This window comes from Chenopodium album, chromosome 25 (assembly GCF_948465745.1).
Source record: "Chenopodium album chromosome 25, dcCheAlbu1.1, whole genome shotgun sequence".
Lineage (NCBI taxonomy): Eukaryota > Viridiplantae > Streptophyta > Magnoliopsida > Caryophyllales > Amaranthaceae > Chenopodium > Chenopodium album.
In genome coordinates, this window is record NC_137858.1 from 8520294 (window position 1) to 8545867 (window position 25574).

A 25574-nucleotide genomic window follows, 5' to 3' on the forward strand; every position below is an offset into this window, starting at 1 on the left:
AGAGGCAAAGAGCCAAAGAGTATCTGCCTTTGTTGCAAAACCTTTTAATTTTAAAAATCTAGAAGTCAACCTAATGAATGGTGCAGCATTAAAATTGTAAGGTCATAAATATGAAATTAAAGTGGCTACTAAATTATAATAGCCATTGTAAAATTGTTCTATGCATGCATTAGGAATTTAGGAGTTCCCTTGTGTGGAGGGTCTCATAATGCCTTTTATTTTTCCTTACCTTTGTTTAAAAAAAAAAAAATGTAAAATTGTCCCTATTTTTACCACCTTCCATATTGAATAAACTTGCTCTTAAATCCAATGAATAAAATTAAAATCAAAATGAGTTAATAACAACACAAGATTAAGTATTAAAAAGTTGATCACTTGGCCTCTAAATTCAACTGATTTGAACTGGTAATTGTCTAAATAAAAATCAGCAACACAAAGATGTGAAAAGTCAACGCTCAGCAAAACTTTAAAAGTTTATTAACCACTGGCCTCCATCTATCAGGCATCCCTGCATTTGCTCTTCTACTTTCTCTCTGTGATCTCTGTCAACCTGAAACACAGGCAACGCAACAGCTACTTGATCAATCCATGGCGGAAGCCTTAGCAGCAGGGTTGGCGGTAGAAGCAGCAAAAGCCGTGATGAAGACGGTGGCAGATCGGGTGTTGGAGGAGGTAGCACTTGTCTGGGGCTTTAAGGATCAACTTAAAATGCTCCAAAACAGATTCATAGACATCCAGGCATTTCTGGAAGATCTAGGGAGTGCCAAATATTCTGAGAAGAGCAAATTTGTGAATATATGGCTTAAAAAACTCACTGATGTGGCCTGTTCTGCTGATGAACTCATGGACGATTATGAATATGAGTTACTTCGTAGGAAAATTGAGCTGAAAAACAACCCTCCTTCATTCAAGAAAAAGTGTAGCAACTTTATACGTCCTGCTACTAGCCCTGTTGCCTTCCGTATTCGGATGAGTCATCGGGTGAAAGAGATCCTATCCAACCTAGAAGAGTTGGACAATGAGGCTATCAAAAACGGTCTACAAAAGGTGCAGCTAGCCAGAGAAGCAGTTGCATCCAGCACTACTGTTGGTGATAAAGTATGGTTGCATGAAAATCGGAAACATGCTGCTGCGAGAGGTTCTGAATTTATTGGTAGGAAGTCTGATGAGGAGACGTTGCTGCGAATGATTCTCAGATCTTCCGGCCAGGATGTTCATCATCTGTCCACTGTTGCTGTTGTTGGAATTGGAGGTGAATTTTTCTCTTTGAATTCGTCTATAATTTCTATCCTTTTTTTTTAGAAAAAGTGTTTTACTTTTTTTTTTTCGGAATTTTTTTTTTTTTTAAAAAAAAAAAGTGTTATACTCCCTCCGTTCCACAATGATGTTTGTTTTGAAACTTTGACTTTTTTAAGAAACAGAGAATCTTCTAAATTTCTCTTAATCTATAAGAGCAAATATAATCATGTGGGATCTAGTTTGATTCGTCTTGGTGAGTAGATTATTAATATCTAACTTTTATAATTTTTGCTAGTGTGAGATTAAAGATATTTGAGGTCAAAGATGGGTAAAATTTTGCATCGATTTGTGAAACAGGAACATCATTATGAAACGGAGGGAGTACTTTTTAGGAAACCTTTTTTTAAAATGAGGCCATATTGTAAGACTTTTTTTGTAAAAAAACACAAGACTTTGTTTGATTGCATTTCAATAACAGGAGAAATACAAATTCATAAAAAAATTTAAAAAGTTTATGAATAGTTGTTTGGTTAATAATATAAGTAAGAATAATATGGGAATTGAATTGGGAATTCGTTGGGAAATTGAAACTCCTACAAATACGTGGGATGGTAAACTACTCTTAAAAACAAGTCCCCACTTTCTTTTCTCTGTTCCAATTTTCACTTTTTGTAGTTACTTGAGTCCTTAAGGCCTAGTTGAGGCAAAAAAATGCTCCTAAGTCCTAAGGTATACCAAGAAGATTATCCTGTTTAAAAAAAAAAAAAAAAAAAAAAAACAAACGAATTAATGGTAAATGCGCGCTATGCTTGTGCGTCCAATAAATTAAACATTGATCAAGCATAAAACCAAATAATATGAATACTAACACGAAAGGGCTTAAACTCCAATTAACATACCATCTAATTAGTTATAGCTCTTTTGTTATTTGAGTCAATCTTCATGTTATTTGGTTTTAGACTTGATGTTCAATGGATGCATATTAGTCAATATGCATACATCTCAACCCTCATATTTGTGTGAAAGACAAGGGAATAGAAGATAAATTGGCTAAAAATAACTTGTATTCAAGTCACTAGACATTTTAGATGTTTTGGGAAGGGTCTTGACATTATTATTGTGATTAAAATGAGAATGACCCTAATAGTTGAGATTATTGTTATGTTTCCCAACAATTATTCATGACTCTCTCCATCTATAGCAATTTACTATATACTTCTAGAGTTCTAGGTTTTTCCTAATCTCCTAATAGCTATAAATACCATACATTAAGGTTCTTCCTAAGGGCGTGTTTGGATTGGGGGAGATGTATTACTAGCTAGTAATAAAAGTCAAATTAAGCATAATGAATGTGAAATTAGGGAAGAAGGAGATAGTGATGGTGTGATTGTAAGAAATTTATGCAATGATGGTATGATGTGAGGTGAAAAAGAGGAATCAATACCCTCATTTTGGGGTAATAGTTACACTAGGGGGAGAGTGAGTAATCATTACCCTCATTACGAGAGTAATAATTCCCCATCTCTCTTTTCACAACTACTATACCTTATTTCATGAGGTGTTCCAAACGGAGGGTTATGGGACAATGAAATTATATCTCGCAAGGGCAATATAGGTATTTCAGACATCATTTTAGAGATGTCTCATTGAGCTGTTAAATCATACCACTAGAACTTCTGTGGAATAAAATGTAGTCTCTGTGGTACTCAAAAAGATTCAACTAGAGTTTCAATTGAACAAAATATAGACTCAGTGGTATTGGTCCCATTAAATTTTTGTTCGTTTTGCACGTGAAGTGTACACTACCTTTTTCACTCTTCCTATCTCTCTCGACATTTCTCTCTCTTCATTGTACCTTTTTATTTTTTTAATAGTTGTGAGACACTTTGCTATGTCTCACAACCCTACAATTTTACTTCCTCCTTATTTCATTTGTAAAGACCATGTCTTCCACAGCACCTCTAATTACTTTTGTTTTTTCAAATTCGACTTTTATTACCCCTTAATATATTACCCCCAATCCAAGCATGCCCTTAGAAAATTGAGAAATCAAATTACCGTGTTGACCTATATTGTTCCCGGCAAAAAATAAAGAATAAAATCAATTGACCTGTCAAATGGTTATTAGTTATTACCAATTTATTTAATGAAGAAATTTATATAAGTGTTTTAAAAATTCAAATGACTAATAATATTCTTTCATAATATTTAACAGGCCTTGGCAAGACAACTTTAGCGCGGAAGTTATACGAACATGAGAAAATTGAAGGCCATTTTGACAAGAACAAAGTTTGGATTTGTGTGTCTGAGGAATTCAAAGTTGATAGACTTTTGAATGAGATGTTTCAATGTCTTACATCAACTAAATGTGACTTGACAAACACATATGCAATTACAAATAAACTTCAACAACAGTTAAAGGGGAAGAAATTTTTTCTCGTGCTTGACGATGTTTGGGAAAACAATCAAGACTTGTGGAATTCCTTCATAAATGCATTGCTGAGTATTGGTGATCTTCGAGGATGTGTAATTTTAATTACCACCCGTAGCATTGATGTCGCAAACAAAGCACGTGCCATTTATCAACACAGTCTGAAAGGATTGTCTGAAGATGAAGGATGGGTTTTATTAAAACAAAAAGTTTTTAATGAGACATTTCCATGTAATCCTTGTTTTGATAATATTGGGAGAAGAATTGTTAACAAGTGTAACGGTGTTCCTATGGCGATAAAAGCAATTAGTGGCATATTACAGTCAAAGAAGCACGTGAATGAATGGGAATCGATGGAGAAGAATAGTGAACTATGGGGTTTCCAACCAGAAGATGTATATGCTATCATGCCATCGTTATTGTTGAGTTACAACCATTTGAATCATGTGTTCGTAAAGCAATGCTTTGCATACTGTGCAATCTTCCCTAAGGATTTCAAAATGGAGAAGCATCAATTGATAACTCTATGGTTGGCACAAGGATTTCTTTATGATAAATCTGCAACCGACAATTCTACTCTGACAATGGAATTAGTTGGTGAGAAATATTTTGACATACTACTAAATCATTCCTTCTTAGAAGAGGAGAAAGATGATTATGATGATCGAATTATATACAAGATGCATGATTTAGTGCATGATCTTGCCTCCTTTGTTTTAGAGAAGGAATTGTTGGTTTGGAAAGTTGGAAACAAACGGGTAGATGTCTCCCATGTTCAGCATTTGGCGTTTGTGTTAGCAAATAATGAATCACCACCTGAAACTTTTACTAATAGGTTGACGACAAGAAAGCTGAGAACAGTTTGTTTCTGGGGCAGGGTGCTAAGTTGGAACAACTTGTTAGGAAGTGCGAGTTACATTCGAACATTAATCATGGCTGATAATGGGCTAACAGAGGTTCCAAATATTATCGAGAAGCTTGTTCATCTAAGGTATCTTGACTTATCTCATAATGAAATTGCTGTACTCCCGGAGTCAATCTGCAAACTTTATCAGCTACAGACATTGAGAATTGTAAAATGCAAGGATTTGAAGGAACTTCCCATAAACTTGCATAAGCTGAAAAGCTTAAGACACATAGAGATGGATACTATCTTGTTGGGATCAAGAAGACACACAAACACAACGCATTATTTGTTGGCATCAAGAAGACTAGGAGAATTAACTAACCTTCAGACTTTTCCTCCCCTTAAGTTGCGTGATCAAGAAGGATGGACTATTGATGAACTAGGACCTTTAGATCAACTTAAGGGTCTGGTGAACATCAGTGGTCTTGAACATGTCAAAAACAAAGAAACAGCAAGCAAAGCCGGGCTTGGGAGAAAGGACAAGATTGTGACACTACATTTGGAGTGGGGTGCAGATAGAGAAGCAGACAACAATGATGAGGATGTTTTGGATAACCTTGAACCTCACCCTAACTTACAATCTTTTTATGTAAATGGATTCATGGGTGTGAGTTTTCCATCGTGGATGATGACCATGGTTGTTAAACATGGGGGTCATTCGACACCACTTATGAATCTCACAGAGGTGATACTGAAAAGTTGTAGCAGATGCTTAGAGCTTCCTTCACTCGGGCAACTACCTTTTTTGAGGAATTTGTGGCTACAAGGTTTTGACGATTTGGAATGTATAGGGGAGGCATTTTATCAAAGTAAAAGCAACAACTCTAGTGCTGATATTGATCTTCCTGTGATTGGGAGTGTGGGAAAGAATGTATTATTTCCGTCTTTAAGCGAGCTTCACATCATCTCTTTTGAAAGCCTGACCACATGGATGCCACCACCACCATGGTCGACACAATCAGTAATTATGTTTCCTAAACTTGAAACTCTTGATATACAAGATTGCCCACAATTGGAAACTGTACCTTGTGTACGGTTACCATCCATAAAGCATTTGGAGCTTACAAATGTTGGTGACACTCAACCCTTGGACATCATCAAATATAGCAATGCTCTCACATCGCTCAAAGTGGAGAAAATGGTTATGAAGATCATACCTCAAGAACTGTCAAAGTGTATAAACTTGGAGAAATTGAGTTTATATGATTGTTGGAATGTGCATCGTATACCTAATGGACTGGTATCTCTCAAGGAATTGGAGATAAGGCAATGCCCACGCCTTTGTATTCCAGATAACCTCTCTTCTCTACGACACTTATACATAAGTGAGTCTGAGAGGTTAAAGAGTATACCCAGTGGGCTTTTATCTCTTGAGACAATGGAGATTGTGTATTGCCCAAACCTGAATTGTATTCCAAATGACCTTACCTCTCTACGTAAATTAACACTTAAGAGATGTACACAGTTAGAAAGGATGCCAAGTCTAGAGGAGTTTACGTCTTTGGAGTACATGTTGATACAAAACTGCCCAATGATAAAGGGTCCCATCCCAAAGTTCAGCAAGCTGCAAGGTCTTACAGATTTGAATTTGATGAATTCAGGGGAGTTGCTGATATCTAGCCTGCAGTGGATCCCAAATTTTAGTCACCTTCGGGAATTAACAATTGGTGGGTTTAGAGATGAATGGGACTATAACCTTACATTCCCTCAATGCCTAAGATACCTTACAATGTCGGAGTTTCCAAAGATCAAGTCTCTGCCTCGACAATTCCTCCCATGTACCCTTGAATATCTGAAACTTGAGAAGATTTATCATTTGGAACAACTTCCAGAGTGGATAGGTAACTTGTCATCTCTTGATAGATTGTGTATCACGAAGTGCTACCACATGAAATATCTACCTTCAAAAGAGGCCATGAAGCGTCTATCCAAGCTATTGTATCTTTATATTAATGATTGCGAACATTTAAAAGAAAGATACGCCAAAGAAAATGGACCTGAATGGCCTATAATCTCACATATTCCATATGTTACTATCTATTAGCAAAATGGCCAAACTTCAGTTCCAAAAATGCTGCCTTTTCAGGTCATATTATTTTTTTACTTCATTTTTTAACTGTTGTATCTTATTTATTTTACTATCATGTATATATGCAATAGAAAAAATTCACATGAATAATCCAAACTATGAGAGGTCTTCTCACATTAATCCCAACTATGAGTTATTATTGTATAATCTAAACTTTAATGTGAGTCTTCTTTTATTACTCTAATAAGATTGATGATTAAGATATACTATATATGTATGTCAATGATATGTATGTCATTGATTATTATTACCTGTTCGTAGTCCCAGATTCTTCTCCATGTTCAGTGTTTCAATTCCTGTCCCTCAAAAGGTGTTGTTCGAGGAAGCAGATGATCACACGGCCCTTGGTAACTTTATCACTCTATATAGCTCTCATCCTTTCCATTTTCTGTCACATTGTCAGTTGCTCTACTCTACCTTTCCTGGTACATTCTCACCTTGTACTGATATGATGCTGGGGCTGCTGGAACAGCCTGAATAGCGGATTTCTGCTTCTTTTTTTTTGCCCCTTCGGATGTGCCTTGGCGCATTTGATTTTTCCTGCAATACATCTCAGATGAAGCAAAAACACCATTATGCATAAATTGATGTATTTCAAAATTCTTAAGTTTAAAAGCTGTGACTCTGTGAGGATATAAGTTCTACTACGTATATGACTTCAGGATATAATTTTGGCTATTCCATGGGAAGCCAAACAAACGATGTTAACGCCGTTGTCCAGGGACCTCAGAATGGAACTCCATCAGGATATGCTCTTTGAGAGTAGGAGCAGCAACTGTCTGGCTGATGAATTAGCAAAGGATGCAAGAGCCAACTCGACTAGATTGAATGAAATATGTATTTTGAATCATCCACCTATTGTCTGTAATGATACTTATGTGAAAGACCTTAACTTTTGTGCTGAGAACTCTACTCTTTTGACGGGTGATGTATCAACGAGTTTGGCTTGTAATTTAACTATTAATTAATGAATGCATCCTTCTTTTCAAAAAAAAAAACTAAATTAATATATAAGTTCTACTATGTATATGAGTATCTATAGACCTTGCAATTATGAACAACATTTTGAGAACTTATATCAGACATAAGGCATAATAACTTCAGTCAATAAAACTTACGAGCAATAGGTAGCTGTATAATGAGGAAGCATATCCAAGTGTTCTCTGCATAACATGGCCCTTGATGACAAAGGAACGTTTGCTTTGGCTATACTGCTCTCTGCATAACATGTTGCATGTAAATTCTCTACTGCACTGCTCTCCATGTGTTCTTGAAGCTCTACAATCTCATATCACCCGTTAAAATTCTAACACGCCTCATCACAGGACGCAGCCCATTGAACAAGTCAGACTGTCATTTGCATCCTCTACTGGTTTAATTCACTAGACATGATCATCTATGCTCTTCATGCCCTGCTTCTGCCTGCAGAGTCGGATCAATCAATCAATCAATCAATCAAAGCCTTAATCCCAAAAGTGGGGTCGGCTAACATAAACCAAATTTGATTATTCCGTGTAGTCATCAACATAAATCTTTCTCCTCCATCCCTTACGATCCAAAACTTCATCCTCACGTAAATCCATGCACTTCATATCCTTCCTCACTCCTTCCAACCAAGTCATCTTTGGTCTCCCTCTTCCTCGTTTAATCCCTCCATGGTCCCACTCTTCCACTCTTCGCACCGGTGCACCCTCGGGTCTCCGTCTTACATGTCCAAACCAACGCAGACGATTTTCCCTTAATTTATCTACAATGCCCGCCACACCTACTTTCTTGCGAATAACCTCATTTCTGATTCTATCTCTTAAAGTGTTTCCACACATCCACCTTAACATGCGCATTTCCGTAACCTCCATCTTTTTAATATGCTCTTTCTTAGAAGCCCAACATTCTGTACCATAGAGCAACACTGGTCTTATGGCAGTCCTGTAGAATTTTCCCTTCAACTTTAAGGGAATGCTGCGGTCGCATAGCACTCCCGTGGCCGCTCTCCATTTAAGCCACCCTGACTTAATCCTGTGGGTCACGTCTTGATCAATGTCACCATTCTTCTGGATGATCGACCCTAGGTACTTAAAACATTCACTCATGGTCAAATCCTTTCCATCCAAACTCACCACTTCATTGCTTGTCCCCCTCTGAGTGCCAAAACGACATACCAAATATTCAGTCTTACTCCGACTTAGCTTAAACCCTCTAGATTCCAACCTTTGCCTCCATTGCTCCAACTTGACATTAACCCCATCCTTAGTCTCATCCACCAAAACGATATCATCTGCGAACAGCATACACCATGGAACCTCATCTTGAATTGGTCTAGTTAATTCGTCTAGAACCGTTGCAAAAAGAAAAGGGCTTAATGCAGACCCTTGATGCAATCCGATTGTAATAGGGAAATCTTTTGTCAACCCTCCGCATGTCCTCACATTTGTTGACACATCCCGATACATATCCTTAACTAGGTCTACATACCTTCGTGGGATACCTTTCTTCAACATTGCCCACCAAAGTATCTCTCTTGGCACCTTGTCATATGCCTTCTCTAAATCAATAAAGACCATATGAAGATCTTTCTTCTCTAACTCCGCCAGTGGGTTTCCCGCTGCCAGTCCCAAGCCTGGATAAAGGAGGAGGGTTACGGTAGGCCAGTGACAGCCAGTATAAAACTTCGTCACATCCCATGACATGAGCCAAACAGATATTGCCTGCAGAGTCGGATATTAAGTTAATTTCATGATGATATATCTGATATGAATCAATGAGTGTGCAGAATGGTGCATAAAACGTTAGATAGTAAATTACAGAAGATTCAAGGAACCCAACTTTTAGAATAAACTCAACAGTTTCCCAGAAGCTTCATTGCATTTGTTATTTACACCTTTAAAGATACATCAATAAAACGTTCTTATCTTAGTGGAAACTCAATTTATTGCGTTGGATGACCTTGATGTGGAAAAAATAAACCTCTTTCTTAAGCTGTGGCACAATAGATTAGTACGAGTAAAAAAAATGAATTTTCCCTAAGTCATGTAAATATCACTCACAAAATACAAGACAATTGCTTAAGCCCTGATATTATAGTCACATCCACAATTGTAAAAACTACAAGTAAATTACTGCAAAGTCCGTAGAAACTAAAATAGAATAGAGTACTACATCCGTTTTCTTACTCTTTTCTTGCAAATATGGAGTAATAAGAAACGGTGATACTTGGTAGTTATATTATGATTACTATCACAATTATTGTCCTAAAATAAAACAAAAATTGCACAATTGGTTCGGGTGTGACATGACTTACAAAATTAATTGCATAGCACATAAACTTTTACCAATCGTGTATAACTTGTTACTTGAGTATAATTGTACAAAGCCACGCGTTAAAGAGTAAAATCATCAAATTGCCTCCCTTTTTTACTTATATTTTGCAAAAATTGGGTTACACACTAAGTTAAGCTTGTTGATTATTGAGAATTTGATTATACTAGTAGAAAAATAAAAGGTGGTGAAAAAGGAATACAAACATTGAAACCTTAGTTCCTTTAATAATCGTCTTGCATTTGGCATCAAAATCGGGAAACATGGTGCGGCAAGAGTTGTTGAATTAATTCTTAGATCGTCTTCCTACTGTCGCCAATTCGCCATTGGAAGTGGAGGTAATTTTATTGTTCTTGAAATATGTTCTCTTTACATTTTGATATGGTAGGATTTACTCCCACCGACAGAAATTATTATTTTTTTTCAAATTTGATCTTTAATCTAATTGTATCTGTATGATATTTATTTATTTATTTATTTTTCACTCTTTTTTTTTTTCAACATTGAATTTTAGGAGAATTTTGAAGGTGTTTAAAATAGTATAGTAATCAAATAATGGGATTTGTTGAAAAATTGGATACGGAGTATGAGAACTGATAGTGGCTTTAATAGTGTGGGTGACAATATGATTTTTGGTTTGTAATTGTGTTATTTCTAATCTAAATACAGTATTATATAATAATACGGAGTATAATATATATCAAGCTTGGTCTAGTGATGTTTGTATCTCACAACCACGTGGGTTCAAATCCTACTAGAGGCAAATCCAATTAAAATTGGGGAAAGGGAGGGAATGGATCTTGGAGAAGTCACTTGACCTACACAATCTCATTGAACAATCATTAAGCAATACAATTAATAGTGCAAGTGGACAAGTTACTTTGTAATCCATAACTAAGCAAATGAGGCTATTTTGTAGGAACAGATACAGTAACAATTTTTTAACGGGTGATTGATATGTGCTACAATAGTATATTTTCAATGTGAAATGAGCTACATGACCTTTTTTTTTTGTGGGGACATAATTCTACATTTAATAATGGGAGACTGAAGAATTTATTATTATGTCGGTGATGAAATTATTGTAAGATGACTATTATTTTTCTCAGTTTTGTCTGTTTCATTTAGAATTATTAAACAAAACTTGGGTTTGGTTGTTAATTGAAAAAATTGACAGAATTACTACGGATTTACATAAAAAAACGGACAAGAAAAAAAAACAAAAAAACAAAAAGAAAACAAGTGGAGTATTATACACTGTTTACTACTCTATTAGCTAAAGTCTGAAATTACTAGCTCTTTTTAAGTTAAATTTCGACTTATTTGTTTATTTCTCGCAAATTTTCTCTTCTTAAATTAGTTATTGTGTAACTTTGATAAATCAAATAAATTGAGAATACAATTGTACTAACGTTTCAATCCTTACCTTGTCATCTTTTCAATTGGAAAGGCACACAATGCAACAACTAAAGAAAAGTAGACTGGTCATTCCCACATGAAAAAGGACTAGTGATAAAACAAATTGTACAGAGTGGGGACGTAATAATTGAATACGAAGCTGACTTGTAAAATACCAAGTAATTGCCAAACTAAAAAGAAAATTAAGACTTTGAAAAAAGATGTAATACTATTCAACACTTATCAAAACTTTAAAGCTTAACCATTGGCCACTATTACTCTCTTATCCCAACATACAAACACCCATTTATCAAAGCTTTAAAGCTTGACCATTGGCCACTAATTCTCTCTTATCCAAACATACAAACACCCTCTTTCTCAATCTCTCTCTAATATTAGATACTGAAACACTCTCAGATCAAAACACTGATCGATGGCGGAATTAGCAACCGGATTAGGAGTAGAAGCGGCGAAAGCCGCGTCAAAGTTGGTGACAACTCGGGTGTTGGAGGAGGTAACACTTTTCTGTGGTTTCAAAGATCAACTTAAAAAGCTCCAAGACAAATTCTCGAACATACAGGCATTACTTGAGGATTTGGGAAGTGCTAAGTATGTTGAGAAGAGCAGATTTGTGAATCTCTGGCTCAAAAAGTTCACTGATCTTGCCTACTCTGCTGATGAGCTCATGGATGACTATGAATATGAGTTACTTCGTAGGAAAATTGAGCTCAAGAATAACCATCCATCTTTCAAGAAGAAGTGTAGCAACTTTTTTAGTACTGCTACTAACCCTGCTGTCTTCCGTATCCGGATGAGTCATCGGGTACGTGAGATCCTTTCCAAGTTTGATGAGCTGCACAAGGAGGCTAAGAACAATGGTATACAGCTCGGGCAGCTAGCCAGAGAAGCAGTAGCATCGACTAGTGCTGGCTACTATGTTGATAATGAAGCACTGCATCAAAATCGGAAACATGCTGTCGCAAGAGGTTCAGAGTTCATTGGGAGGAAGTCTGATGAGGAGAAGTTGCTGCAAATGATTCTCAATCCTACTGGCGAGCATGTTGATACTCTTTACACTGTTGCCATTGTTGGAATTGGAGGTATATTATTTTCCATTGTCATTTGTTCTTGAGCCTTACATGATAGTATTTTCTACCTGAACTGATTTTGCTTACATCTATACACGTTAATTAAGGAGATATTGTTAAATCTGTATATAATGTCATAAGATCAAGTTTTCATAAGTTTTTAAAATTGAAAATTTGAGGGGGGGTATTATTAATTTATTATGGTCTTAGAAAGAATAAGGGTAGTGGGAATTGCTGAATGGGGGAGAGTGATGGTTGCTGAGAGGTTAATGGAAGAATAGGGGATTATATTCTATGTTACATGCATGGGCTTCATTTCAGATCACCTAAACTAGTCATGTCGGACCATGAGTATGACACTTGAATACTTCGTTTTTAGTTCAAAATTATAGAACTTTTACACAAAATAAGACGCTTGAACATGTCCCGTGTCAGACATGGTTACCCAAGTTCATGTAACAAAGATTATAATAGATATTAGGGTGAGGTTGGAATTTTAATTTGAAATTATGTTATCATCTCTTTAATTAAGCCATCGCGCGTGGTGCACAGTGATAGCCCAATAATTAAAAATTAGATGGAGATAAATCCAAGGTTTTTTTTTTTTAACAAAAATCATAGGTTTTATAGGTGTGTTATAAGCTTGGACAATAAATATACGAGTGTAATGTGCTATCCATAAGTACTAATTGTAACGTGCTCTCCGTATAATTATTTCACCCACCTCCGGTGTTTGAAAAAGCGCGCCTAAGGCGCGCCGAGGCGCAAGACGATCAGGGGTGAGCACTTAATAAGGTCTGGGCGAGGCATTTTGGGTTAGGCGCGCGAGCGCCTCAGCCAAAATTTTTAACTTTCCATATACAACGCTTCACTTCAAAGAGGCAGGCACAGCAGAACCCCTCTCGCCATAGTGCGCCCTAAGCTATTTTATACATTGCCTACCTCTTTAATTTGCCTTGGTGTTGCTATTAATATATAACTACTTGTATTTAAGTACTTATTTTATTTCAATAGTCAAAATAGTCTTGAAAAAAAAAAAGTCAAATTAGTAAATTACAAATATTTGTAATTTTTTTTTTTTTGAGGCATACAAGTATTTGTAATTAAATTGATTTAATTAATAACTTAAAAAGCCATTCAGAAAAAACTAATAACTTAAAAAGGATATTTAATTATTTTATGTGGGTAATGATATACATAGCCCTTAGGGCTATATATAAGCATTAAAAACACTCTTGGAAATTGTATAAAATTAGTGTGAATTTGTCATGATTTTCTAAATTTAAACCGTTTTCAAGAGTATTTTTAATGCTTATATGTAGCCTTAAGGGTTATGTATAACATTTTCCTTATTTTATTTGTACAACAAAAAGATTTAATATGACAATTGATTTTAGACGTAAACAATAATGTAGTTTTTAGATACGTCACAACAAACACGGGAAGGAACTCAAAGAAGGAAGCAGCAACCCCTTACAGAAAGTCCAAAAAGAACAAGAAAAAGATTTATATAAGGTTTTTTTTTCTTTTATTTTTTTTTTTAAGGAAAAATTGATTTTAATAATTCCACCTTTGACTGGTTCGATGTTAATAATCCCACTTTATTATTATTATCTATAATTCATTTTGGAGATTATAGATCTGGAAACTCGAAACAAATTAGATGATGAAGCGAAGAATAACAAATTTCCATATTACATCATCATCAAAATTGGAAGAGGCGGTTTTTGATGGGTTTTGCCTATAATTAATTGACGCACATTAATTGACGCACTGTAATACGAGGTTAGTTAGAGATGAGTCAGCATAGTTATAATGAGCACAAAATTTTAAATAAAACGGATGTTCAGTAAATTACTGAACAACCGTTATAAAGTGACAATAAAATGTGCAAAAGTTACACTAAAACGGACAAAAGTTACCCTGACATATATAAGAGTTATTTATGCTTCATTGATAAATATGACAAAAGTGATACTAAATTTGACAAAAGTGACACTAAATCTGACAAAAGTGTACCTGATGTACAGTAAATTACTGAAAACCGGGTGTATACAAAAGTTATTCTATAATGAGTCAGCTAGAGTTTGTTACAGATATTTTTAATATTTTTAATACTCCGTATATTTTTTTAATATTTCTAAATCTTTTACAAAGTATAAATACTGTAATCAATAGAATAAACTCATTCATTTAATTGTAAAATAAAATCTCTGAGTTTTCTCTCTCCCTTCTACGTCTAAGAGTCCTCTGTAGATTCATGGAGTATTTATAGGAGAGAATTATTGTAGGGTAAAAAGAAAGATTGGGCCTCATAAAAATAATGGGTCGATTAAGTAAACAAAAGGGTTAGGCTTGTGTGATTGGATATAAATTGTAGAATAAAGGCGCATAAAATAATTTGTTCAAATAATTTTCGAACTAGATTAAAAATTGAAACTTTTGAAATTAAATTATGAAAAATAACAAATAAATATTATAAATAAAATAAATTTTCATTTATAAAATATTTAAAAATACGGGGGATTACAATCTACCCCTCTTCAAAGAAGTTTCGCCCTCGAAACTTTACCCAAAAGCCATAAATTTTCCAAAACCATTCAAACTTTTGTGTTCTATATTGCTGTAAATTGATTGATTCTCAACATGCACACTCAACAAACTGAACTTTATGCTTAATAGTCTCGTACTTGGCCAAAGTTTACATACTTTAATTGCATGTAAATACAACAATAGTGCATATTAATAAGCAAAATAATGCAAACTCAAGCAATAATAGCATAATTGAGGTAAAAAACGCGAAATTACATCGCATTCTACCCCTCTTAAAGAAAAGAGTTACGCCCCCGTAACTCACCTCAATAATATCATTAGGCATTTCTTTTTCATTTCTTCTTTCTGCAATAATTTATCCATAACTTGTTATTCTATAATTTTCTCAAATTTGAATAGTTCAATTCATAGGCACTCAATAATCCCTTTAGCTCTCCTTAGCTAACAACCGAAGGCTATTAAGATCTGTAAAAATCTTACAGGTGACACTATAATTCGAATGAATCTCCAATGTAAACAATATATACGCAATCTCAAGATCATGGTAGGGTAATTGGTCTCATAAGATTTGTCTTGGCAAGAAGCATTATCATTTTTTTTCCATTTTGTTGCAACACACATCCATTAAGTAAAAACTTCAAGTCCACCACTCCCATTAGGCAAGACTAAAACAAGTGCAACGATTAAATGTTTTTTAAGAGTTAAAAGGCTTGTTTTCACTTCTCATCCCATTCAAACTAGCTCTCTTTCATCAAGGTATATACAACAATCCTCAAAAGTCCTTCACATCCCTCTTTAAAGATCTAATCCCAATAAACTCCTTATATCGATCACATTGTTAGGTGTAGACGACCACTTACTCACCACTTGAATTTTTTTGTCCCAAAATGAAATTTACTCTCATTAATAAAATTTCACACTTCAAAAGCTGAGCATAATACAAGTCGTCCCTAAAATATCACAGAATCCTCAAATGTCTATTATAATTCTCCTCACTCTTCAAGTATAGCAAGATATCATTAATAAAGCCATATATTTATCGAATTACTGTACTCATGGAAATACTCGATTCATTAAATCCATAATAATTGTTAATACATTAATTAACCCAAAAGGCCTGATTTATATTTCCATGTTTATGAATCCACGGGCTCCTCAAAATTTTCTTCTCTTCAACTTGGTTTTCAAATTCTCCCAACGAAAGTCAATTGTCTCATGAATCGTATCCCTATTTTCTTTCCACCAAAGTTATGCTCCTCAAATTCTCATGGCAATTCAAAACAACAAAAACTCATCTTTCACTACCTAGTTCTACAGAAAAGCAGGATCTCCACTCTCCTTAAAGTATGCGGCTTGACCAAAGCAAAATTCTTACACTCCTCTCGCGTAGTTTATCATCACCAAATATATATATTTCATCAATTCTCCTCAATTCTCCAAGTGCATTCCTAATTTGATCATAAGGTTTCTCAAATAAACACTCATTGGTTGCAAAAATTGAAGGAGATATTAAATAATAAAAATATAGATCTTACCAATAACCTAAAGCACCAAATAAATAATAAATAACATCATTAAATAAGCATAACCAAATAGTCACATAATTACATGCTTCATATAATGATCATCCATACATACACATTACATTGCACAAATCATCACAAATTAATCTATATTGTATTCTTTAATCCTTACACATGATTCTAGGTGATCACAACACCCAAATTTGCATGATTATATAAAACATATACAATTAAATATAACTTGCATAAAAACTACATTCAAAATAAATGGCACCAAGAATTAAATTATAATGCACATAGAAAGAAATCATTTTTCCTATATGCCCTTCTTAAGACTACCCAAATCTCACACATAAAATAAAATAAATAATACTAAGGTTCAAAGAATAAAATAAGTACTCAGATTCAACTAATTTCAAAAATAATTAATAACATAGTAATTTATAAAAATACAAATATTTTATTTAAACTGCCGAATTATTTTAATTAAAATAAAATAATTTTTTTGAAATTAAAGTTTAACCTTAATTTCAAGTCATAAAATCCAGATTTAAAACGTTAGGCGCCCAAAAACTTTTAAAGTAACTTTAGTGGTAATTAAATCGAACATAAGCTCCCAGATACCACTTTGTAACACCCCAATAATTCTCTCTTTAAACCTGTGAGGACCCTGAACAATATTCAAGAGAATTATTGACGTGCTACCGCCACGTGTTCAAACGTTAAGACTTTATCAGAAAATAACATCGGAAAAACTAAATCAGTTATAAATAAGTTTCAAAACCAACGAATGAAACCAAATTAAGTCATACAACTTGGAACCATTAAGGCCCTTATTCAAAACCCAATAAAAGTAGTAAGTGATTAAATTCAGTGTTCAAATAAATTCAAACCCAAAAGAAATAATGTCGAATAAAATCGAATTAAAATAAATTCAAACTTGCAAAAGAAATAAAATGCAAACAACCAACTCTCTACTCAAGATCCCACAACCCTACCCTGATGAATGCTGCATGTGTAAGAACCTGTGGTAATTCTGCTCCCCAATATTACAAGTGTAAAAATTGGATCGTCACAGAGTCATTGAAAGGCGAAGGCCATGACCAAAGAAAGACACACAAAGCACGCAATCAGCAAAGCTGAGTACATACAAGCTGCAAAATAAATTAAGAAATCCATAACATGCTACTAATAATCAATCATCATGCATCATTAAATTATAGACTCAACACACGACTCAACTATTTATATTACTAAGACTCCATTAATTAATAATAGGTAAATCATTATTTTTATTCATTGGATTACGCAATAGACAAGGTTGTCCAACCCATGCTCCATTTGGAACATCAATAAAAGAAAAACCCCATGCCTCCTTTCGGAAACATCAATAAACATCCAACGACTACGAGCGCGACTCCGTGACCGTAGTTAGTATGAGATCTCACCTAAGTCCTAGTTTTGAAAAATATTTGAAATAAGAGACTCGTAGATCAGACGGCCTCGAGAAAAGTACGCGGCTAATATCCCCCCAACCCCTGATCGTCATTACTCCAGAAGTGCACCAATCCAGAGTTTTATTGCTCATCCATCTTACACTTTACGTGATTTACAGGTTTAGACTTGTGATGACTCATATGCATAACAATACAATCAATCCAATATCAATTCAATCAAGTAAAACAACTTTTCAATTTCAATTCTTGATTTATTAGTGGCAAGCAACATTTATTATTTATTCCTTTACTACCTCGGTGTATAAACACCGTGAGTGCATAAGGCACCCCAAAACCTCAACCTCGTCTTAGAAGACTTAAATTCTTCCTTTACTCATCTTGCTTGCATAATCATGAATGAGTTTTAAATTAATCATTACACCAATCATATACCTTTGCCTCTAAGCGCACCTTGCATAATTAGAGCACAAATAATACTTGCAATATAAAATAGTGCACGTCATACGAAATTCACAATGTATAACCAAACAATTTAACTCAGTCATCCCTATACATGATACTAAGTTCTCGATCCGTCGTCCTTAAACATGCACCTAAAAGAAAGGTTTCGTAACTTGTACGTACCTTGAGCAAACGAATTGGTATGCCACTTTACTAACTAGAAATCACCTTCAATAAACTCCTCTCCTAAGCCAAATAATAACATCTCAATCAATACCCAATCAATCAAACTTACAACAATACTAACTTACTTTAAAACCTTCAAAATCCAAATCAAACAACACTTTAAAACTTTCCCTACCTTTTGTTAAAATTAAAGGCTTATATAGAGTTCTTTAAATTTTTCTTCATAAAAACATTAAAATACACTCTTATACATGAAATTACAGCAAGTTCAAAGTCTAATAAAAATCTAAAAATTGTATAAAAACCCCTAAAAATCTTTCTTTTTAATGGGTGATTAAACCCTCTTTATAAAACATCAAAAGTAGTACTTAGAAACTATTTCCAACACTTAAAACTTCAATAAAAACATATATTTTAAGTATAAAAAAAACTTCGTTAAAATCAAAAACTGCCCGAAAATCATATTTAGAGGCTGAATTTGGCCACGAGAGGGTGGTGGGTCTTTTTTAAAACGTTGTTTCCACATGGAAAACACTACTTTTTCATCAAAATCGGATGAGTTCAGAATCTGATCTGAAATAAAACGGGATTAATTAATATTAACGAACGAAAATCTAAAAATTAAAACACGAATCTATATGTTCAAAATCATCTGGAATTAAGTTAAACTAATCAGTAGTTATAATCACCAAAATTTCAAAACATCATTACTATAAAAGCTCTAAATCAATTGTTCATATAAACCCTATAATCATGATTTTCAATAAATTGAAACCCTAGGTTTATAATTCATAAAATATGAAATTTATAACATAAATATAATCTGAAATTTATAATCTTTATACCATAAAAATATAATTTGATACTAAAAATATAATCTTTATACTAAAATCAAAACTCAAAACAATTAAACAAAATAATGAAACAAAGGAGGATCGATGAAAATAAGACTAACCTTTTTGTGTGAGAAATTTTTGAAGATTCATTCATGGGGTATTTATAGGAGAGAATTATTGTAGGGTAAAAAGAAATATTGGGTCTCATAAAAATAATGGGTCGATTAAGTAAACAAATGGGTTAGGCTTGTGTGATTGGACATAAATTGTTGAATAAAGGCGCATAAAATAATTTGTTCAAATAATTTTCGACCCAGATTAATAATTTGAAACTTTTGAAATTAAATTATAAAAAATAAAAAATAAATATTATAAATAAAATAAATTTTCATTTATAAAATATTTAAAAATACGGGAGATTACAATAATAACCAATTAATTTGTAGCCCATTGAACCTTTTTTTTTACCCATTGAACTTAAAATTCATAACATCTTACGTATTGTACCATGTAGTATTACTCTGTATGTTTTTTACTTGGCACAAACTCCAATGTGAGTTTGACATATGACACATTGACCCATCTCTCAATACATAAATGGTAGTATTACGGATTAAGTATTGGCGCATAGCTGCTATTTACATGCCAAGTAAATAGCAAATATACGACAAAAGAGTGGTATTTTTTTTTCTTCTAGTGGTACACTATTTGTACCACTTTTACCTATAATAGTTATAAATAGTATTACTAAAATAGCTTATACTCTAGTAATACATTAAAAACTCCACTCTAAGTACAATGCTACATTAAAAATACCACTGTAGCAATAAAAAAAAATTCAAAAACTAAATGAATTTACCAATTAACCCTCCTATATGCATCCATAACATATAGGAGCTATGCACCTAGTTGCACTCAGTATTACGTAGTATTTTTTTGAGAAATAAATGGTAGTATTATTGGTAGCGAGGTACAAATTTTTAGTTTTATTTCAAAAAAAACCAAATTCTATATAAACAATATTATAGTACCACGTTATTCATTTTTAAAGAATTAGGCAATTAGCAATGATATTCGAGTGCATCTAGGCGCATAGCACCTATATGTTTAGCATGCATATAAGAGGGCAGTATGGGGTTTTTATTATATTTTTTCATTTGATATTTTTCTACAGTGGTACATTTTTGTGTATTATAATGTACCATTAAGGTATAAATTGTATTAATAGTGCTTTTTCTGTAATATTATAACATGTGGTGGTACTTTTTGTTATCTTATGTCGTTGATTATTTTCTCCTAAAATACATACCACCTATCACTTATTAGGCTGTAGTGGTACAATTTGTCATCCTATATATTTCTAAAACGTATAGGTGCTATGCGCCAATACTTAACCATGATATTCATATACTGCATTTGCTACTCATAATTGTTATCAATAATTTATTTATTTATTTTCACTTTTACCTCACTTAAGGAATATGTAGAATAATGAACTAATATTATACAATAATTTTGTTTTTATTATTTAATTTGGAATAATATTATATAGCTACTTTTTAAAAAAAATTAAGGTTAAACTATTTTATATTGTTATTAGTGTTTACTATAGTTTAAGTTTAGAAATTAAACTTTGATTCGGCCCCTCCAAAAGAAGATTGTCAAGATCCGCCACTGCTAATAAGGAAAGCTAATGTATAATGTATGGAGTACAAAATAACATAATATACTCTCCTTGAATTAAGCAAGTAAAGTCAAATGATATAGACTATATATATGCTGAAAATCCATTAATAACATTGATTGAGAAACAATATTAAGCAAGTCAAGATATTATCTCGGAGTATCCTTAATAATATAGGATCTTTGACAATTATACATGTTACCAAAAAAAAAAAAAAAAAAAAAAAAAAAAAAAAAAAAAAAAAAACCCTAAAAATAGGGATATGTGGCAGCCATGGAGCTAATGTACCCTGTTTTAGTATTATAGTACTAGATTAGCCCCGTCCGATGCACGGTTTTAAATAAGAAATGAATTATAGACTCTTTAACACATGTTAAGATAAAACAACTACTTTCTCTTTACGGAATAATACTTTCTAATTAAATATGAAGATATAATTTCCAAAAATTCATTTTTTTCATATTATTTTTTAGAATCAATTGAACTATATTATTAGCTATTTTTAACAACTACTTGTAAATAATAAAATAGCATAATATATGTAAAAATACTTAAAATTTAAAATTTAACTTGAATTTAATTTTTAAAACAATGTTATATAGGTAGCTCAAAAAGGGAAAAAAATTATATGACATCATCCTTGCATTTTAACGGGAAAAAAAATTGATAAGAGAGTGACACGTAAGTACTGATGACGTCAGCGGTTGTTATTTTAGTAATATTTATTTATTTATAGATATAATATGGATATAGATAGATGGATTATAATCTTTTGTCTTATGTAAACAGGACTTGGCAAGACGACTATAGCTCGGAGGCTATATGAACATGAAAAAGTTGATGCGGATTTTGGCAATTTGTGTGTCTGAGGATTTCAAAGTTGACAAACTTTTGAATGAGATGGTTGAACATCTTACATCATCCAAATGTGACTTGACAAACACTGGTGCACTTACAAAAAAACTTGAAGAGCAGTTGAAGGGAATGAAATTTTTTCTCGTGCTTGATGATGTTTGGGAAGATAAACAAGACTCATGGGATTCCTTCAAAAATGCATTGATGAGCATTGGTGATCTCCGCGGATGTGTAATTTTGATTACCACCCGTGGCACTGATGTTGCAGAGAAAGCATGTTCCTTCCATCAACATAAATTGAAAGGTTTATCCGAAGATGAAGGATGGGCTTTGTTACAGCAAAGAGTTTTTAATGAGACACGTCCATATGATTCCTCTTTCGATAATGTTGGGAGAAGAATTGTTAAAAAGTGTAAGGGTGTTCCTTTGGCCATAAAAGCAATCGGTGGCGCGTTGCAGTCAAAGAAGTACGCGTATGAATGGGAATCGATTGAGAATAGTGAGTTATGGGAACGGGATCCCCAACTAGGAGATACAATTGATATCCTTCCATCGTTAATGCTGAGCTACAGCCATTTAAATAATGCTTATGTAAAACAATGCTTTGCATACTGCGCAATCTTCCCGAAGGATTCTAAAATGGAGAAAAATGAATTGATTACTCTTTGGTTATCACAAGGCTTTCTTCATGATGAATTTGCAACTAGCGACACAATGGAAATGATTGGTGAGAAATACTTCAATATATTGCTGAATTATTCCTTCTTAGAAGAGGAGATAGATTGTTTTGGTGATATAATGTACAAGATGCACGATTTAGTGCATGATCTTGCAGCCTACATTTCAAAGAAGTATCTGTTGGTTTGGAAAGTTGGAGCTAAACTGGAAGATGATGTTCGACATTTGATTTTCGACTTATCAAAGAACGAAATACCTTCTGAAACTTTCAGTCATAGGTTGGCTGTGAGAAAACTAAAAACGATAAGTTTCCGCAGGCCTTATGATTGGATCAACTCCACCTTAGGATGTGCACGATACTTACGAACGTTAAGCATGACTTGGATATCAAAGGTTCCGTATATTATTGGGCAGTTTATTCATCTTAGGTACCTTGACCTGTCTTATAATAATATTACAGAACTACCAGAGTCAATCTGCAAATTATATCAACTACAGACGCTGAGAATCATAGATTGCCGTTGTCTGAAGAAATTGCCCAAAGGATTGTATAGGCTGGAAAACTTGAGACACATTGAGGCAAGTTCTTTCTTGTTGGCATCTGGAGGACTACGAAAGTTAATTTACCTTCAGACTTTACCTCCCCTTGAGTTACGAGACAGTGAAGGATGGAGCATTGATGAATTAGGACCTTTAGATCAAGTCAAGGGTCAGATGAAAATCAAAGGTCTACAACATGTGAAAAACAAAGAAACAGCAAGACAAGCTAGCCTTGGGAGAAAGGACAAGATTGTGACACTACATTTAGAGTGGGGTGCGAATAGAGAAGTACGCTCTCATCAAGTGAATAATGATGAGGATGTTTTGGATAGCCTTGAACCTCACCCTAATTTACAATCATTATATGTAAGTAGATTCATGGGTGAGAGGCTTCCTTCGTGGATGATGGCAATGGTTGTAAACCACGGAGGTCATCCGACACCACTTATGAAGCTTACAGAGGTGAAGCTATATAATTGCAGCAAAATCCAACAGCTTCCCACACTTGGGCAACTACCTAATCTGAGGATATTGTGGCTAGAAGGTTTCAATGATGTAGAATGTATAGGGGAGGCGTTTTATACTAGGGATGGGACTGCAGTAGAACAGGTATTATTTGGATCTCTAACCAAGCTTCACATCATCTCTTTTGCAAGACTGACCACATGGATGCCACCACCATCACCGATACAAACGGAAATATTATTTCGTAAAATTGAAACTCTAAGGATACGAGATTGTCCAAAACTGGAAAGGGTACCTTGTTTACAGCAGTTTCAATCACTAAAGCGTCTGAAGCTTAACAATATTGGTGGCAGTCAACTAGTGGATATCATCAAATATAGCACTGCTCTCCAATCCCTTGATGTAACGAATATAAAAAATATGATGATGGTACCTCAAGAGCTGTCGAAGTGCAAAAACTTGGAGAAATTAAGAATATCTTACTGTGAGAAAGTGAAGTGTATACCCAGTGGCCTAATCTCTCTTAAGGAATTAGAGATAGTAAAATGCCGATCCCTGGCTAGTATTCCAGGTGACCTCTCTTCTTTGCGTAATTTGAGGGTTCATGATTGTGAAGGGTTAGAAAGCATGCCAAAAAGTCTAGAGGGGTGTACATCTTTGGAATCCATATCCATAAGCTCCTGCCCAATGATAAAGGGTCCCACCCCAGATTTGGGCAGATTGCAAAAACTTGAATGTTTGGAATTGAAGAATTCAGGGGAGTTGATGACTTGTTGCCTGCAGTGGATCCCAAATCTTCATCACCTTTGGTCTTTAGAAATTAATGACTGCTTTAGCGATGAAAGGGACTTCAACCTTACATTTCCCCAATCCCTAAGGCGGTTAACATTGAGAAGTTTCCCAAATGTCAAGTCTCTACCTCAGCAATTCCTCCCTTCAACCCTTGAAGATCTGGAACTTGATGGATTTAATGAGTTGGAACAACTTCCTGAATGGATAGGCAACTTGTCATCTCTTGAGAAACTGCGGATAAAAAATTGCACCAAGTTGGCAAATCTACCTTCAACACAGGCCCTATCTCGTCTCTCTAGATTAACAGATCTAACTATTGAAGGCTGTCCAATTTTAAGAGAAAAGTATGGCATGAAATCCCAAAAATTCCAAACAGACGTATCCTCTGATGGCCTTAATTTTGAAAATTGCTGATTAAGGTTGGTCATACTATTATTCATAACCTCTTTGCTTTTTTTAATTTTATTCTCTGTATAAACTTTCATTTATTGATATATTTTTGTTTTACTTCCAGATTCAAGAACATGTATGATATTAATCAAGCATGTGAATTGTGAAGCTGCTGCTCTTATTTATTTTTGTCAATACCACTTCAACTGTTCGACACAAATTAAATGTTGCTAGTATGTTGCTCGAATGCTAGCTTTTCTTGCTCAGATAATTTAGTACTTTCAATTTTCATATACAATATTGTAACAAATTTAATTAATTATCATCACAGAAGATGAGAAGAAGCAAAAAGGTATTGTACTGTATTATATAAATACGTAGTTGTCGTACAATAAAGTATTTTTTTTTTCTTTAATGCAACGGTACAAAGTAATATGAATTTGAGATTTTCTTTGTTATTTAATGACTTCTTCGAACTAATATCAAATTGTCAATTTACATATAATTTTAGGGCGTCCGGATCCTCTAGAGTTGGAGGAAAACTCTACCGTGTAGAGTTGGGCTTATCACAGCCTCATATATTGTGAAAGTTGAGGGTAGACTAACATTATTAACCAAAATAATAAGAACTCTTATCCTGTTCTGGTATACATTCTAATAAATAATACTACTCGTAATGCTTATACTCTTCATGCCCAATTTCTGCC

At 34.0% G+C, this 25574-nt stretch overlaps 3 protein-coding genes across 3 annotated transcripts; all 3 read left to right on the forward strand.

Annotated features, from left to right (window-relative positions):
* The first annotated feature begins 588 nt into the window (after positions 1–588).
* On the forward strand, positions 589–7147 carry LOC145613600 (putative disease resistance protein RGA3). Its single transcript, XM_081668698.1, has 3 exons — positions 589–1252; positions 3455–6515; positions 6928–7147. Exons 1-3 carry the CDS (start codon positions 589–591, stop codon positions 7145–7147), a joined length of 3945 nt encoding a protein of 1314 aa, XP_081524824.1.
* A 4490-nt stretch (positions 7148–11637) lies between these two features.
* Positions 11638–22124, forward strand: LOC145614545 (putative disease resistance protein RGA4). Its single transcript, XM_081669603.1, has 2 exons — positions 11638–12479; positions 21937–22124. Exons 1-2 carry the CDS (start codon positions 11813–11815, stop codon positions 22014–22016), a joined length of 747 nt encoding a protein of 248 aa, XP_081525729.1. The 5' UTR covers positions 11638–11812; the 3' UTR covers positions 22017–22124.
* Positions 22012–25306, forward strand: LOC145614542 (putative disease resistance RPP13-like protein 1). Its single transcript, XM_081669599.1, has 2 exons — positions 22012–24896; positions 24992–25306. The coding sequence occupies exon 1, from the start codon at positions 22048–22050 to the stop codon at positions 24889–24891; it is 2844 nt and encodes a 947-aa protein (XP_081525725.1). The 5' UTR covers positions 22012–22047; the 3' UTR covers positions 24892–24896; positions 24992–25306.
* The last annotated feature ends 268 nt before the right edge of the window (positions 25307–25574 follow it).

Coding starts and splice junctions, on each gene's coding strand:
- LOC145613600 (XM_081668698.1), top strand. CDS start 589: ATGGCGGAAGCCTTAGCAGCAGGGTTGGCGGTAGAAGCAGCAAAAGCC. Junction 1,253..3,454: donor TGCTGTTGTTGGAATTGGAG/GTGAATTTTTCT, acceptor AATATTTAACAG/GCCTTGGCAAGACAACTTTA. Junction 6,516..6,927: donor AAGCGTCTATCCAAGCTATT/GTATCTTTATAT, acceptor ACCTGTTCGTAG/TCCCAGATTCTTCTCCATGT.
- LOC145614545 (XM_081669603.1), top strand. CDS start 11,813: ATGGCGGAATTAGCAACCGGATTAGGAGTAGAAGCGGCGAAAGCCGCG. Junction 12,480..21,936: donor TGCCATTGTTGGAATTGGAG/GTATATTATTTT, acceptor TTATGTAAACAG/GACTTGGCAAGACGACTATA.
- LOC145614542 (XM_081669599.1), top strand. CDS start 22,048: ATGGTTGAACATCTTACATCATCCAAATGTGACTTGACAAACACTGGT.